The 16,045-nt window shown below is 41.8% G+C and overlaps 2 protein-coding genes across 11 annotated transcripts in view; both read left to right on the top strand.

The window, feature by feature from the left end:
- LOC118710974 (ankyrin repeat and KH domain-containing protein 1) overlaps positions 1-13,759 on the top strand; it is a 124,225-nt gene extending 110,466 nt beyond the window's left edge. For 3 of the 10 annotated variants that reach the window (XM_036423834.2, XM_036423830.2, XM_045576909.1), the window contains 5 exons: positions 2,825-3,001; positions 4,264-4,515; positions 5,143-5,318; positions 6,233-6,397; positions 6,703-7,175. In XM_036423834.2, the coding sequence (XP_036279727.1) occupies positions 2,825-3,001; positions 4,264-4,515; positions 5,143-5,318; positions 6,233-6,397; positions 6,703-6,762 (830 nt within the window). In that variant the 3' untranslated portion in view covers positions 6,763-7,175. Of the gene's footprint in view, positions 1-2,824; positions 3,002-4,263; positions 4,516-5,142; positions 5,319-6,232; positions 6,418-6,453; positions 6,664-6,702; positions 7,176-10,057; positions 10,168-10,448; positions 10,865-13,648 lie in introns of those variants that run through there. The other 7 variants (XM_036423828.2, XM_045576907.1, XM_045576908.1 and 4 more) reach the window with 6 other exon arrangements.
- A 124-nt stretch (positions 13,760-13,883) lies between these two features.
- EIF4EBP3 (eukaryotic translation initiation factor 4E binding protein 3) lies at positions 13,884-15,705 on the top strand. The gene is made up of 3 exons (XM_036423842.2): positions 13,884-14,025; positions 15,055-15,225; positions 15,372-15,705. Exons 1-3 carry the CDS (start codon positions 13,923-13,925, stop codon positions 15,398-15,400), a joined length of 303 nt encoding a protein of 100 aa, XP_036279735.1. The 5' UTR covers positions 13,884-13,922; the 3' UTR covers positions 15,401-15,705.
- Positions 15,706-16,045: the final 340 nt, after the last annotated feature.

Genomic DNA, 16,045 nt, shown 5'->3' with positions numbered 1-16,045 from the left:
GACCTTCTGGATGAAGCCAGGACTGTGAGGAAAGCCCAGATCCTGAGTGCCTACTGGCGGCTGGAGGGAAGCCCAGGTCCTGGGTGCCAGAGGGAAGCCGGTGCTGGCAGCTGGGAGAAGGAAGGCCTTCTCCTGCACAAATTTCATGCATCAGGTCTCTAGTGTCTATATAATGAGATACTATTTTTATTATAATACATTAGATATATTCAGAATCCTATATAATAAAAGGCTAATATGCAAATCAAATGAATGGCAGAATAACCAATCGCTGTGACATGGTGATTAGTGAACTCCCCCTATGGGGAGCCAGGCTCATGGCTGGTGAGTGCAGCTACAATGGCAGGAGCCTCTCCCACATCCACAGCAGTGCTAAGGGTGTCCGACTACTGGAGTGGGCCTAAGCCAGCAATCATATATCCCCCAAGGGCTCCTGAACTGTGAGAGGGTGCAGGCCCAGTTGAGAGACCCCTTTCCTGAGTGCACAAATTTCGTGTACTGGGCCTCTGGTGTATTAATATATTATAATCTATATATAATATACAAAAGCCTAAGTGACCAGCCAACTGTCTGGTAGTTATGATGCATAATGACTTCCAGGAGGCAGATGCTCAGTGCACAGGCATAAAAACATGGAACAGATTGATGAATCTCAGATGGAAGGGCGCAAGGTGGGAATAGATTAATCAAAAATCTTATATGCATACTAGAGGCCTGGTACATGGGTTCGTTCACTGGTGGGGTCCCTTAGCATGCCCTGCAAGAATCAGGCCAAAACTGGCTTGGTGCGTGAATCCATGCATCGGGCCTCTAATTTCTATATAATCCTAATATATAAAAAGCCAGGGGCTGGCACAACCTAGACGACCAGATGGACAACTGAACAACAGGCTGCATGAGGTGACCAGGCTGATGATGGGGGGAAAGAGGCAGTTGGGGATGACCAAGCCTGCAGGGGAGGCAGTTAGGAGTGATCAGGCTGGTGGGCAGAGGCAGTTAGGGGCAATCAGGCAGGCAGGCAGGTGAACAGTTAGGAGTCAGCGGTCCCAGGTTGTGAGAGGGATGTCCGACTGCCAGTTTAGGCCCAATCCTCAGGACTGGGTCTAAACTGGCAGTCGGACATCTCCTGAGGGGACCAGGATTGGAGAGGGTGCAGTCTGGGCTACAGGGAACCCCCCCCCCCCATGCACGAATTTCGTGCACCGGGCCTCTAGTCAGATATAATAGAGAGAAAGGAAGTACTGCCCTGGCTGGTGGTCCTCAGTAGTTAAATCATCAGCCAGCTCACTGGGTTCACTGTCCCACCAGCCAACCCTAGGGCACATGTGGGAGGTAACCCGTCAATGTATCTCTCTTACATTCTCTCTCTCTCTCTCTCTCTCTCTCTCTCTCTCTCTCTCTCTCTCTCTCTCTCTCTCTCTCCCTCCCTCCCTCCCTCCCTCCCTCCCTCCCTCCCTTCCTCCCTCCCTCCCTCCCTCTCTCTCTCTCTCTTCCCTTTCCTTCCCTGCCCTCTCTCCCTTCCACTCTCTGAAAAGCAATGGAAAAAATATTCTCAGATGAGGATTAAGAAAAGAAAAGGAAGTACTACTGATTTATGCTACAACATGGATGAACTTTAAAAACTGTATGCAAAGTGAAAGAAGCCAGTCACAAAAAACACATATTGTGTTATTCCAATTGTATGAAATTTCTAGACTAGGCAGGCAGTCTATAGAGATAGAAAGTTTATTAGTGGCTACTTAGAGGTGGGGTAAAGGGCCATGGAGATTGACAGGTAATGTATAGAGTTTCTTTTAGAGTAGGCAAAATTGCTCTAAAATTGATTGTGATGGTCGCACAATCCTGTGAATTATATACTTTAAAGATAAACCTCTGAACTATAAACTTTAAACATATGAATAAGACCAGCTTAAAAGAAGTTTTGACAGTTTTTTTGTGTATATTAACTACTTTTTCCTGAAATGAGCACCTATAATCCTTTTCCATATCCTTGTCCCTTTCCCAAATACCTTCTCCAGAGAAAGCAATGGAATTTGAGAAGACTGTTAATTTAAACTTACACAACCTAGATAAAAACTTTCATATAGTTGGTAACTGGTTTTTATTTATCAGATGGCATACTGGAATTAAATTAAATAGTATGCTTTTCCTCCCTGTTAGGAAGGAAACATTAGTAGGTTTTGTTATTCTTCCATATAAATGACTATAATATAGATGAAGAGCTGTACTTTTGAGATTTCCCCCAAAAGGGAGAGCAGAAGTTATTGATGGGTAGCACTTAGTCATAGTCATAACATGCACTCATTTCATGTCTCCTCCAGTGAAAGCTTTGAGATTTATCTAGCCATTATTAAACATTGGGCTCAATTTTCTATGTCTAGTGCTGTTTGGTGATATCCTTCTGGAATGCAAGAAAAAAAATGGATTTGGGCCATATAGCACATACTAAATGGATTATTTTTGCTATGATCTATGAAATTTACTACATGCTTTCTCCTTTTTAAAAAGGAATTACTTGCCGGGACCGGTTTAGCTCAATGGATAGAGCGTCGGCTTGGGGACTGAAGGGACCCGGGTTCGATTCCGGTCAAGGGCATGTACCTTGGTTGCGGGCATATCCCCAGTGGGGGGTGTGCCAGAGGCAGCTGATTGATGACTCTCTCTCATCGATGTTTCTAACTCTCTATCTCTCCCTTCCTCTCTGTACAAAATCAATAAAATATATAAAAATAAATAAATAAATAAATAAATAAAAAGGAATTACTTGAATTTTCCATTTTAAAGCCTTGGCTAATTTGGATGTCTTGGGCCTGTTTTATTTCAGGGTTACCATCCATTGACCCATCAGGCAGCTCCCCATCTTCCTCTTCTGCTCCTCTGACAAGTTTTTCCGGCATACCAGGAACACGTGTTTTCCTGCAAGGGCCAGCTACTGTTGGAACTCCTAATTTCAACAGACAACATTTTTCTCCCCATCCTTGGACAAGCGCCTCAAATTCATGTAGGGATCCTAGAGGAACTCTTCCCAAAAAGTCTTGAATAAGTTATTAAACCATTTGTTTCAGGGAGCACTATATTGTAACTTTAGCATTCTAACTAGTATGCAAATACCTAAGGTTTGTATTGCAATCATGTCAAAATGGTCAGTCGTTTATAGCAGTGGTCGGCAAACTCATTAGTCAACAGAGCCAAATTTTTTAAACTTAAACTTCTTCTAAGGCCACTTCTTCCAAATAGACTTGCCTAGGCCGTGGTATTTTGTGGAAGAGCCATACTCAAGGGACTAAAGAGCCGCATATGGCTCGCGAGCCGCAGTTTGCTGACCACGGATTTATAGGATAGAAAACTTGAGAAGGGTCAAGCTCTTCCAAGCCAGAAATGTTTACATTAGGACTTATAATAGATCAAGAAAAGAGGTAATTAAAAAGTTTTATAAAAGGACCATTTGGGAACAGTATTGTGAAATAATATAATTTTTTTTAAGTCCGAAAAGAAGTTGAATTTATGTGTTTGGTCAGTGTGGTATGATGCCTCATTTTTTTTAATATATTTACATTTTAGTCATTATTGCAATTTATAAGTTAAAGTATACCTCTATTCTGACTTAGTTATTTCAATACTTTGAATAGATGAAATTCTAACAGTACTTGAACAGGATTTTATTTTTTTTTAATGAGGTAGACCGTGAGTATTGGCCCTTTCGACAATGAAAATTCCAGTATTACCTGACAGTCCCATTAAGAAAGAAAACAATGAGTTGAATCCTTTGATGTTTTGCTAATATTTAACCTTTCTTCCTTATTGAAAAAAAAAAAAAGGACTGTAGAAAGGGAAAAAGAAATAAAACAACTAATAAATGTAGAGGGCCACCAGCTGTTTTCAAGACAATATGCTAGGTACTGTGCAAACATTGCCACATTTAAGTTAATTTAAAATATGACAATATATATTTTGATAAGATAATTTAGAACTAGAATAAGAATAAATATGCCTTCTTTTCTAACCTTGTTCAGTTAAATCTGGACTTTTTTTTTTTTTTTTTTTTTTTTTTTTTTTAGTTTATTTGTTTATACTTCCTATAGGCAGAAGGTAGTATGGGGTAATGTTTATAGAACTTATATATTCTCATTTGAATGATCTTATAAAATTATAAATTTTTCTTTACAGAACCTATGTTTTGGAATAGATCTTTCCAACAAGGTTTCTCATATTATCATTAGTTTTTATATGTAATAAAACAATAGAGAAATATTTTGCCACCAGGTGACTCTCCTCTTCCATCTGTTTCTTCGGGATCATCTTCACCTCTTTCAGCCAATTCTGCCCCACCAGCATTGGGCCAACCAAAAGGAGGCAATGCCAGTCAGGATCGAAAGATTCCTCCGCCCATTGGAACAGAGAGACTAGCCCGGATTCGGCAAGGAGGGTCTGTTGCACAAGCCCCTGTGGGGACCAGTTTTGTCGCTCCTGTTGGACACAGTGGAATCTGGTCATTTGGTGTCAACGCCATGTCAGGTACAGTTACCTTGCCCTCTCTCTGGAGAGATATCTCAAGTAAGTTGTGGGATTTTGCCATTAAAACTTAGTTCCTTAAAAATAAAATAAAACAAAAAACTTTTTTCCAACACTTAACAATCAATAGCCGTGTTTATATTTTTTAAGAATTTGAGACGAGTCTCAGGGTCTAGAATGTTATATTTTATATAATATATGTACTATGTATAATAATAATAATAATATATAATTTATATAAAATAACTAATAGAGAATTGATTAAAAGTAAAAGATTCTAAGTGTATTTCCTTTATCTCAAGTTTTTCCATGTAAAATGGAACAATCATTTGAGTTCTTTCTCAAAGCATTTAATCTTTTGGACAAGGAACTTATATTTTATCATTTGAATGATCTTATACAACTATAAGATCATTTGTAATTGTTTGGGGTACTCAAAAGACTTCATCCAGTTCTCCAGGAACTGTTTTTGTTTTGTTTTTTATTTGCAGAGGTTATTATGAACATACCCTGAGTATGTTCTTCAAGGAAATCATTTAGGTAAAATTAGTACGAAAAAATATCAAGTGATAATGTTTTGTTATTTTACCCAAATAAATATCAAACTCTGTTTTCAATTCTTCTTTCCAGAAGGTTTATCAGGTTGGTCACAGTCTGTGATAGGGAACCATCCGATGCATCAACAGTTATCAGATCCAAGCACATTCTCCCAGCACCAGCCGATGGAAAGAGATGATTCTGGAATGGTAGCCCCCTCTAACATTTTTCATCAGCCTGTGGCAAGCAGTTTTGTGGATTTTTCCAAAGTGAGTTGACAAATATTGTAACTTAATAACTCTTTGACAGCCAGTGTAATCACATGCTAAGGAATATTTGTATTGAAATAATTCTCCCTTTTGGTGGAACTAATTTATTTCGATGACTTTGCCAGATCCTTTCTCTAATTTCAAGAGTGGAATATGTTGTCTCTAGTAGTTTGTCCTCAAACTACCCTGAAGATGTCCGTATCTTCCCAGAAAGCCTGAGAAATTGGATTTTGCTGCCACAGCTTTAGGGCAGCCTCTCCCTCTCAAAACGCTGGCTGCCAGCCCTAACTGGTTTGGCCCAGTGGATAGAGCATTGACCTTCAGACTGAAGGGTCCCAGGTTCAATTCCAATCAAAGGCACTTACCTTGGTTGCGGGCACATTCCCAATAGGAGTGTGCAGGAGGAAGCTGATCGATGTTTCTCTCTCATCGATGTTCCTAACTCTCTATCCCTCTCTCTTCCTCTCTGTAAAAAATCAATAAAATATATATTTTTTAAATAAAATAAAAAGGCTGGCTGCCGTCTCCCTAATGCCCTTTTGTCTGCTCTGCAAGCTTTCTGGTTGCCATAAAGCCAGGTTATGGCTGCAAATAGTCATATAGAGTTCCACTTTACTTCTTAACACAAGTTTATTAGTGAAACTAAAATATGGGGAAATTGAGATATTATATGTGTTCATCAAATATAGGAAATTTCCTAATGATTGGATATTGGATTGAGTTATGTTTTTTTCTCTTCTTATTGAAAAGTGTTGATGATGCAGATAACCACTTTTGGTTTCTCAACACTATATAGTGCTGAACTTACAGTATTCTCTGGAGTTCTTTGAATGAAAGGAAACTAGAAAGATTGGTATTATAGAATCATTATTTATAATTATTTGATGGTTAAACCTTTCTTTCTGCTGTTTTAGGGTCTGCCAATATCCATGTATGGAGGCACCATAATACCCTCGCATCCTCAGCTTGCTGATGTTCCAGGAGGCCCTCTATTTAATGGACTTCACAACCCAGATCCTGCTTGGAATCCTATGATAAAAGTTATTCAAAATTCAACGGAATGCACTGATGCCCAGCAGGTAAAATTGACTTAATAGTCCTCTTTTTTTCTTTTTCTTTTCTTTTCTCTTTTTTTTTTTTTTTTTTCAGATTTTTCATGTCATTCTTTGGGTAGTACAAGTTCTAAATATCAAAAGTCATGACATCTGATTACCTTGTTCTGAATTAAGTTTTTCAATATCAAGATGATGCTACTCAGCATTTTATTTCATGTGTGTGTATTCTTCCTAGGCTGAAACAGAATTGCCATTACATTTATATATTCATTTTGTAAATGTCTAAAGATTCCTAATTAGAAATTCCAATTTTTCCTCCCCCTTTTCAGATTTGGCCTGGCACGTGGGCACCTCATATTGGAAACATGCATCTCAAATATGTCAACTAAGTTAGAAGGTCTTATTCTTTAGCCTTGTTTGAGACACCTATGATCTTGGAAGAACCCCGGGGAATTTTTTTTTTTTTTAATGTGCCTAACTAAGATATTTTCTCTGAGGCTTTAGCAATGGAAATTTGATTGTCCATTGTATAAGAACAAAGTGATTTCCTATCCACCTGATTATGTTCTGTGGTTAGTTTAGCCATTTTGAACTTAGTGCTTTGGCTAAACATACTGAATGCTACTTTTATGCAGAAGAGAATTAGATGATTACCTTTTAGGGTGGTAAATACATGTACAGTTGTTTACATACTTAAAAGGAAAAAGTTGAGTAAATTTCTTGTCATATAGTGGCTCTACTTAATGTAGCCTGTATTAATGTGAAATATTTACCAGAATATTCAATAAAAAGATGAACAGTGTTTAGAAGTGGGGTGTGATCCTTTCAGTATCATGCAGGTACCACTCAATCCACAGTCTAAACTAGGTTGTTAGTACTATATTTGTAAGAGGCTTCTCACATTTTACACTTCAGAGTCCATTCTTAAATTGCATTCTTAAAAGCTCTTTTAAGACTAGTTATCTACTTGTTCTATATTAAACATTCCTTGTTCTCTTTCTCTTTCATATCATTTTATAAGTAAAAAAGCTTCAAGCCCCTCCAATGTGTGTTGTTGCTAGGTCATTGATTAAAATCTATCATTAGCAGATTGATAGGTTTTAGCTTTTTATGGATCATGGATATGTTGTGAAGAACAATAGGATTTCAATCAAATGATACTGAACAAACTGCACCCAACTCATCAACTTCAGGCTCCTTTTATGCATCCTGACTTTTTTATCTAAATATTTTGGTTTTATGTGTTTTAGGTTTTGATTGGATTGAGACATAGGAGGGGGCAGAAATGGCTCCTATAATTCTCTTGTATTGTTGAATTCGCTGAGTAATGCTTACAAATATGTGGCTAATTCTGGGCTTAGTTCCAGAATTAGTCCCAACTATGAAGAACCAATATGTTTAAAGCTAACCACAGGAATACTGGGATGTACTGCTTTGGCCAAAAACGATAGGCTAAGCCGAGAGGCTGATGCAATAGAATCTGAGTTATGTAGCTCACTTGGTTAGAGCATCATCCCAATATGCCAAGGTTGCAGATTCTATCCCCCAGTCAGGGCACATACAAGAAGTAAACAATGAATACGTACGTAAGTGAAAGAACAAATCAGTGTCTCTCTCTCTCTCTCTCTCTCTCTCTCTCTCTCTCTCTCTCTCTCTCTCTCTCTCTCTCTTTCTCTTCTATATTCTCTCTCTCTCAAAAAAAAAAAAAAAAAAAAAAAAAAGAACCATTGCCCTAGCTGGTTTGGTTCAGTTGTGGAGTACTGGCCTGTGGCCTGAAGGGTCCTTGGTTTGATTATGATCAAGGGCATGTACCTTGATTGTAGGGTTGATCCCGGGCTCTGGTCAGGGCTTGTGTGGGAAGCAACCAATCAATGTGTGATATGTCTCTCTCACATCGATATTTTTCTCCCATCCCTTCCACCCTTCTCTAAAAATAAAAAACAATATCAATGGGGAAAGTATCCTTGTGTGAGGATTAAAAACAAATAAAGTAAGCAAACAAGAAAATGTTTGGGGGCTGACAGAGAAGCCAAAACTCATATCAAGGCAAAGAAGGATGCACAGACAAAAAATAACAACAAAAAATCAATCGAAGGAAGGAAAGAAGGGAGGGAGGGAGGGAGGGAGGGAGGGAGGGAGGGAGGGAGGGAGAAAAGTATGCACAGAAAAATAGTCATTAGGGGTAGAACCATGCAAGCAGTACTTTTCTACTGTTTTACCAACAGTTAATCTTCTCAGCCTGGCTCCTAAAGCTACCACTAGATGAAACACACCATGTTTATTCTGTGTTGGACATACCTGCTACTTTGTCTTCCATATCATCTTACATATGAGAACTTCCTTAACCTCATGCCTTATTTTCTATTTTGAATGGATTTGGAGCATATATATCACTGGTATTGGAAGATTTTGCCTTTGTAGTGCTTGATAACTACATCAAGTGTTCTCAAGAGACCCTGTTACCTTGAAGAGGGTAAAAGATCCCTTTGATCACCTACATATCCTGCTGTTTCCATTTATCAGTAACAAAAAAATCACCTATTATTAGTGAAATGAATTAAATGACTCTTGATGAAACATACACATACCAGTGAGAGATGATATTAAGTAAATTATTATTTGGGACCAAAAAGGTGAGTTTTGTTCTATCTTAACTATAATACATTTGAATTATCTGGAAGAGCCCTTTATCCTATCTTCTGCACCTTGAGAACAACAGAATGAAAAATTATATCTCAGCTTAGGAACTAGTACCCATGAGAAAGAGAGGCAATTATGAGAAACCCCCTAGAAGAATTAGGAAAAAAAAAAATAGAAGCTGTGTATTTACTTAAACTAACCTCCTCCCTGCCTCTTACCAGCACTGCCTTCTTTCTGACCATTTGGATCCCAGTTGCCTACTCCCCATCCCATTTTGCCTGCTATAATCTCTTCTTCCTCTGTCTTACTTCTTCCTGGTATTACTTTACTACTATTTTACCAACCTGAACCTTGGATTAAACCTAGCTCAGGTAAGGACTTAATTACTTTCAAAATATACAAGGGGGATACATACCTGGTAGGGAGATACCATGATCACAAAATATACAAGGGATTTGGGGGGGAGGCAGTCTGGGTACAGTGGAACTAGAGTCGGAAGCCTAAATTATTTTTATTTCTGCTGCTTGAAGCTATATGACCTTAGGCAAATAATTTCTTATTTCTGGGCTTCACTTTTCTCATCTAAAAATGAAATTGAACATTATTGAACCCTAGTTCTAGTACAGATTCTCTCCCTTTTCCTATGAATGAGAATATACGGTATATTCCAGAATACTAGAAGCCAATAAGGTGTTTACATTGCTAATGGTAAGAGCTCCTACCATTGATTCTCACATGGAATAAAAGTCTGCTGTTGTGAAATCCATTATTGATTTTGAGATTTTAGTGGAGGAAGAAGAAAACATTGCACATCACTATGAGCCCTCAAGTCATTAAGAAACATCCTGCTGAGACAGATCAAACCTTATGAGAACAACACCTCTTTCAAGGAATAAAATTATATGATCAAGGTTTCTGGACCCACTTATTTGAGTAGTGTTCAATATAAAAATAAAAATAAAAATCCACTATCAATACAATTGCTGATGTTTAAGACCCTTTAAACCTGTTGTGGCTACAGTGTGCTGACTTGCCCTTTTATAGGCCAGTCTGCTTCCTTCAGTCCCTGCTCTCAAAGGGGAAATCCCACCACCTCAACTAACCAGAGTGAAGAAGAGAGTTGGACAGCCAGTGGTGCCCTCTCCTAACCAGAGGTAAGAAATCTCAGGACTTGGAACTACAGTTTCTATCTGTTCTTATAGATCTGGTCAAACTCTCTTCCAAAATTACTATATGAAGGGGCCATCATATGCTTGAGGTAGCTTGTAGAGGGGAAAGGCTGGTCATATAGTTTCAAGCCAAACAGAGAGGCGTGTTTTGTTTACATGGTTCTGTCCCACTGTTTAAGTAAGACCTTTGGACCACATTGTGATCCCAGGAAGAGGCAAACAAGCCTGTAGGAAAACAGCTTCTGAACACCTTGTTCTCTAACGAGCCCTAGATATCTTCTACCAAGAAGTGTGGCTGGTTGTGACGTCTCCTAGTGGACCCTGCCCTGGGGTGAGGGGCTCTGATAATACTGCATTTTCTATTCATTCTCAAAGATTTGTCACCATTTGCCAATAAGCAGGTTCCTTTACCCTCACACTCCTATTAGGAAATGGGTGAGAAAAAGATGGTTTTAATTATCCACAACTTAAGTGTATTAAGATCACCACCAAACAAGGGCAGGAGGCTGGGATTCAAGACCTAATTTGGAAAACAAATCAAGAATCTAATGATCCAATTGCAAACCTGTTTTGTGATTACTTTTCAACTCCCGTTTTATCTTGATGATATTGTCCCTTAGTATATGAACAAAGGATTGGTTCCAGGACTCCCTATAGATACCAAGATTTAAGATGCTCAAGTCCTTTATATAAAATGGGATGCCTGATGCATGAAGATTTGTGCAAGAATGGGCCTTCCTTCCCCTGGCTTCCTTCCACCACCTTTGCTCCGGCCTGAGCTGCCTTTCCGCCTTCCCATGCTGCCCAGAGATCCCAGTGGCCAGGGTGGTGTGGAATGCCTGCATCCTGCCCGAGCCACCCTGCATATCCAAATTGACCTGCCATCTTTGGTTAATTTGCATACTCCTGATTGGCTTGTGAATGTCATGAAGGTACAGTCAATTTGCATCTTTTTTTATTATTATTATTAGTGTAAATGGCATAGAATAATGCATACTTTTTAGCTCTTTGGATTCAAAACCAGGGGATATGAAGGGCTGACTGTATAGTGAAAAAATCTGCATAAAGGGACAACTGTAATTTGTCTGGTGGCAGAGACCTGATATTTTCTTGTAGATTTAGGCAGATTTCTGGATTTAGGGCAAGGGTATAGGTGTTTATTTGTTTTTTTTTAAGTTCCCATACTCCAATGGGTAATCAGTATTGATCCAGATTGCATAGATGATGATCTGACTTTCTCTAAAGCCAACTACTTATTCTCTAGTTCCCTAGTCCTTAGAGGACACAGTGTCTCAAGAAAAGTAATCTAAAAAAAAAAAAAAAAAAAAAGAAAGAAAAGAAAAGTAATCTTCTACCAGCAGTCTTATAATATAATCTTAAAAAGTAATCTACCAGCAGTCTTATAAAACAACCTGCTGCTGTTGTTTTGTAGTAGCGATTAACAGAAGGGAAACCTCATTTCCACACTAATTCTTTTAGAAGCCACTTATACTTCTCTCTAGTTCTCCTCTGGCTGATCTTTCTCAGCTTCTTTTGGTGAATCCTCTTCCTCCACATGTTGATGTGCCCAACCTCTTTCGTTTATCTTCTTACCAAATGATATCGTACCCCTTGTTCTTAGATTTCACTCCACTTAAATATGCATCATTGGCTCAAAGTTCTCTGAACCTCAGACCAGCATATCTACCCTTTGGGGAATATGTCTTATTCCCCAAAAATAAGACAGTGTCTTATATTAATTTTTTCTCCCAAAGTTGCGCTAGGTCTTATTTTCAGGGGATGTCTTATCTTTCCATGCGCTAGGTCTTATTTTTGGAGGATGTCTTATTTTCGGGGAAACACGGCAGCTCCTTGTTGTGCTTCTCCATTCCATGCACATCAGACATCCCCGATATAAGATGAGCCCTTTCCCTTGTGTTCTCTGTTATATTGAGTGCTATTACTAGCTACCAAGATCTCAAGTCAGGAGATTGGGAAGTTTATCCTCATTTATTCCCCCTTTCCCTTCCCCTAACCTTAATCAGTCACCTTATCCTTTCTCCTCTGTTTATCTGGATCCCCTCCACTTCTCTCCTTCCTCACAGTCACTGCCCTTTTGCCCACCCCATTTCACTAGACTGGAATCTTCACCTTCATTCTCACTGTTCTCCCTCCCATCCTCCCTTCCCCCCACCAGACAACTTAATTGCTTAAAAGCTCAGTTGTCTGAAATGGCTCCTCATAATCTGCTGCTCCCAAGCCTTACCCTCCAACACTGCTAAGACATTTTAAGTATACACTACTTTATAAGGGGTTCAAATATATCTTTAGAACATAAAATATATAGATCCTTGATCCCTGAAGTGTGATTCTAAGGACCTGCTGAACCAAGGGACTGCATTACCCAGGATCTTATTAAAAACCCAGAATTTCAGGTCCCATCCCAGACCTATATCAGAATTCTCATTTTTAAAAAATATATTTTATTGAGTTTAGAGAGGAAGAGAGAGGGGTAGAGAGAGAGAAACATCAATGATGAGAGAGAATCATTGATTGGCTGCCTCCTGCACACCCCCTCCTGGGGATCAGGCCCACAACCCAGGCATGTGCCCTTGGCCGGAATCGAACCTGGGACCCTTCAATCCACAGGCCCATGCTCTATCCACTGAGCCAAACCAGTTAGGGCCAGAATTCTCATATAACAAGCTCTCGAAGTTATTTATGTGCACACTAAAGTTTGTGAAGCTCTGACTTATAAAATAGGGTTTTTTTTAATTAATGAGTGAAGGAATCAGAGCTAAGGAGAAATCTGATGAAGCCAGAGCTGAAGTAATATTGATAAATGCATGAAGTCAGGTGGTCTGTACTTTATTTGGAGGGTAGGAGGTGTAGAAGTACTCTGGTTTTAAACCAGAAAACAACTGGATGAAGTGATTTTTAGTGTATATAGGTAGTAGACTTATTCTCCCACCCCCTCTCCTTCTTCCTTTTATATCACTGTGTGATCAAAAAACCTTCTAAGGCCAGACTCTGACCTTCCTTTCCAGAGAATGAAAGAACAAGCACTCCTCATCGGCCTCCTGCCCTTCCTTAGTTTCCTGAGGTTAGGTTAGCTGTGGCTGACCGATCAGAGAGCAAACTCTCCTACCCCCCAACCTTTATTCATCCTTCCAGATATTACTCCTTCCAGAAAATCTACCCTTGATCGCTGCCCTCCCCACTTCTGCTGTGTACCAGGCCTTCACCCTGTATTGTAGTTGATTAATGGGAGGCAGTACTCAGCTGCGCTGAAAGGCACAGGCCCTGGAATCAGATACAATCAGTTCTGAATTCCAGCTTCCCGGGACTCCTAGAAGATACGTGACTGTGAACCAGTGACTTAATCTCTCTGGGATTTTAGTTTCCTCGCCTGTAAAATGTCTTAAACTATTTAAAAGGAATGGGTGAATTAATATATGGCAGTAAGGTGTACCTCACTTGTCCCCAGCGCCCAGCTGTAAACAATGACTAGTAAGTAACAGCGATTGCAGGACTCGGAGGGTGGCGGGCCAATGAACTCTCTCCAACTTTTACTGAGCCCTGGGCTTGCTCCATCGAGGGCGGAACCTCACGTTGAGTGACGGCCGGTGGCCCGCCCCGGGCGTGACGTCAACCAAGTGTTGTGGCTGCGGCCGCACGTGGTCGGCAGAGTCCGCCTCAGACTCTGCTGCGCTCTGCGTCTTCCGTACCAGCCGCTTGCCTTCCTGCTCCTCTCGCTCGCTATGTCCACGTTCACGAGCTGCCCGATTCCCGGGGGCAGAGACCGGCTGCCCGACTGCTACAGCACCACGCCGGGGGGCACGCTGTACGCCACTACCCCGGGAGGTCAGCAGGCCGGGCTGGGGTCCTCCGGGCGCGGGGTGGACAGCGCGAGTGTGCTATGAGGGCGGGGGTGGGGAGGTTCGGACTTGAGCTGGTCCAGGGGCCCCTCTGCTGGTTGTAGCTTGGGGAAGGTAGAGGAGGGCGGGTGAAGCCCAAACCTAGTTTCCGGGTGACTGGGGCTGAGATCCTCACTGGCCTGAGTTTTGGGCACTTTGCTTACCCGCTCCTCCCGACTTTGCCACCTTGGAGGCCGAGGCCCCAACTGAGGGTGGCCTCAGCAGGAATCGCCAGGTTTTGCAAAGTTGCTAGATCAGGCCGTCAGATAGGGGCATGGACTTCGGTGTATCTGTGGCTGGCTGGCTAGCGGCTGTTGGATTGCACAAGCAGTTTGGGATTATGAGCTGCTGGGCTTCCCATCCAGGGGTTCCTGCCACGGGGAGGCTGAGGGGAGGGCGGAGAACAAGGGCAAGGCAGGGCCCTTTGAGGACAAGATTAGGTGCCAATTTCCTTTAGGCTGGGCTGAGCCTGATAGGACTTGGGAGGGGTCAGGATAAGTACAGCATGTTCTTGTTTTGCGAGGAACACAGCTCCTCCCCACAGGATATCAGAGCCCAGGTGCCACTGGGTGAGCCGCCTTCACATCTGTTATTTGATTTCCTGATCCAACTAAGGCTGAAAGTCTAGGCCCCACCTTGTGAAACAGCAGTGAAGTTGCAGAGCCAGAGAAGAGCAGCCTGAAGTTTCTGAGCTCCAAATTGGTTCTCCTAGAGCCAAAATCTGAAGCTCCCCTGAGCCAAAAGCTCCTGCCTGGGCCAGCTGGTTTGGCCCACTTGCTTAGCCATATCCTGGTTAAGCCTGGAAATCTTCAAGTGCTGTGAATGCTCATCAGCTGAGCTCCGGTGGACTCCAGGGCAGTAGCCGTTTAAAACACAAGGAAATGTGACCCCCAAGGTCCCTAAAAGGCCTTTCCAGGGCCCCAGACAACTCTGTACCCAAGCTCCTGCCTCTTACGTAGCCCCTACCCCTTGACAGGCACCAGGATCATCTACGACAGAAAGTTCCTGCTGGAGTGCAAGAACTCACCCATTGCCCGGACACCCCCCTGCTGCCTCCCTCAGATTCCCGGGGTCACAACTCTTCCAACAGCCCCATCCTCCAAGCTGGAGGAGCTGAAGGAACAGGAGACAGAGGAAGAGATAACCGGTAAGGAAAGCAGGAACGGAATTAAAAATAAATGCCCGAGTCGAAATGCACTGGTTTAGAGTGGGGGTTCAAGTTTGAGTGGTTTCTGCACTAAAGCTGAGCCTGACCCTCAGCCCAGCAACCAGTCCTGCCTTTTCTCTCTCCAGATGACGCACAATTTGAAATGGACATCTAATCCAGTGCAGATGACCCGTGTGTGGAGTTACAGGAATCCCTCATGCCGCTGCTGCCACCACCTCTTCCTGGGGTATCCGAAGACCAGCTGGCCTCATCTAATCTGGGAGTGCTTGACTCTGGGCCTTAGTTCTGAGGCAGCTAGACCAAGGATAAGGAGTGGGCACCTTGCCAAGCCCTTAACTCTACTTTCTGTTCGGTTTGTAGGCACTCCTCCCAGCCCCAGCCCCACACTCAGGCTGAGGTGAGGACTGGGGGGAATGGAGTATGTCACTTGCCTCACTGCTTAGTAAATATTCAAAGAAATGCCTCGGCTCCAATGTTGTCAATGCTTATCTTCCCATCTCAGCCACACAACGGAGGGCCCCAGCAGACCTGGTTAGGATCAGAGGTCCCAGTTCCTTCCCAATTCAGATTGAACCCACTTCTATAAGCAATTAGAGCCTGTGGCAGGCTATAGGAACAAGCTATAGAAGCTACCAACTCTTAAACAGCACTAGCCTGACCCCTGCCAAGGGCTGTTCCAGCCTTTCCAGGAAGCAGCCTTCCTAAAATCAGGCCTCTCCAATTACCCCTCCCTCATCTGTACCAAACCAGTGGGGGGGGAAAGAGGCAATGCCCTAATCTTTTAGCCTTCTCTGATCTC

This window comes from Pipistrellus kuhlii, unplaced genomic scaffold (assembly GCF_014108245.1).
Source record: "Pipistrellus kuhlii isolate mPipKuh1 unplaced genomic scaffold, mPipKuh1.p scaffold_m20_p_8, whole genome shotgun sequence".
Classification (NCBI taxonomy): Eukaryota; Metazoa; Chordata; class Mammalia; order Chiroptera; family Vespertilionidae; genus Pipistrellus; species Pipistrellus kuhlii.
This window is presented reverse-complemented; position numbering and strand designations above follow the sequence as displayed.

Bases quoted from the DNA above. Each gene is read 5' to 3' on its own strand.
- EIF4EBP3 (XM_036423842.2), top strand. From the start codon at position 13,923: ATGTCCACGTTCACGAGCTGCCCGATTCCCGGGGGCAGAGACCGGCTG. The intron at 14,026-15,054 runs GTCAGCAGGCCG...ACCCCTTGACAG, and splicing joins GTACGCCACTACCCCGGGAG to GCACCAGGATCATCTACGAC. The intron at 15,226-15,371 runs GTAAGGAAAGCA...TTCTCTCTCCAG, and splicing joins GACAGAGGAAGAGATAACCG to ATGACGCACAATTTGAAATG.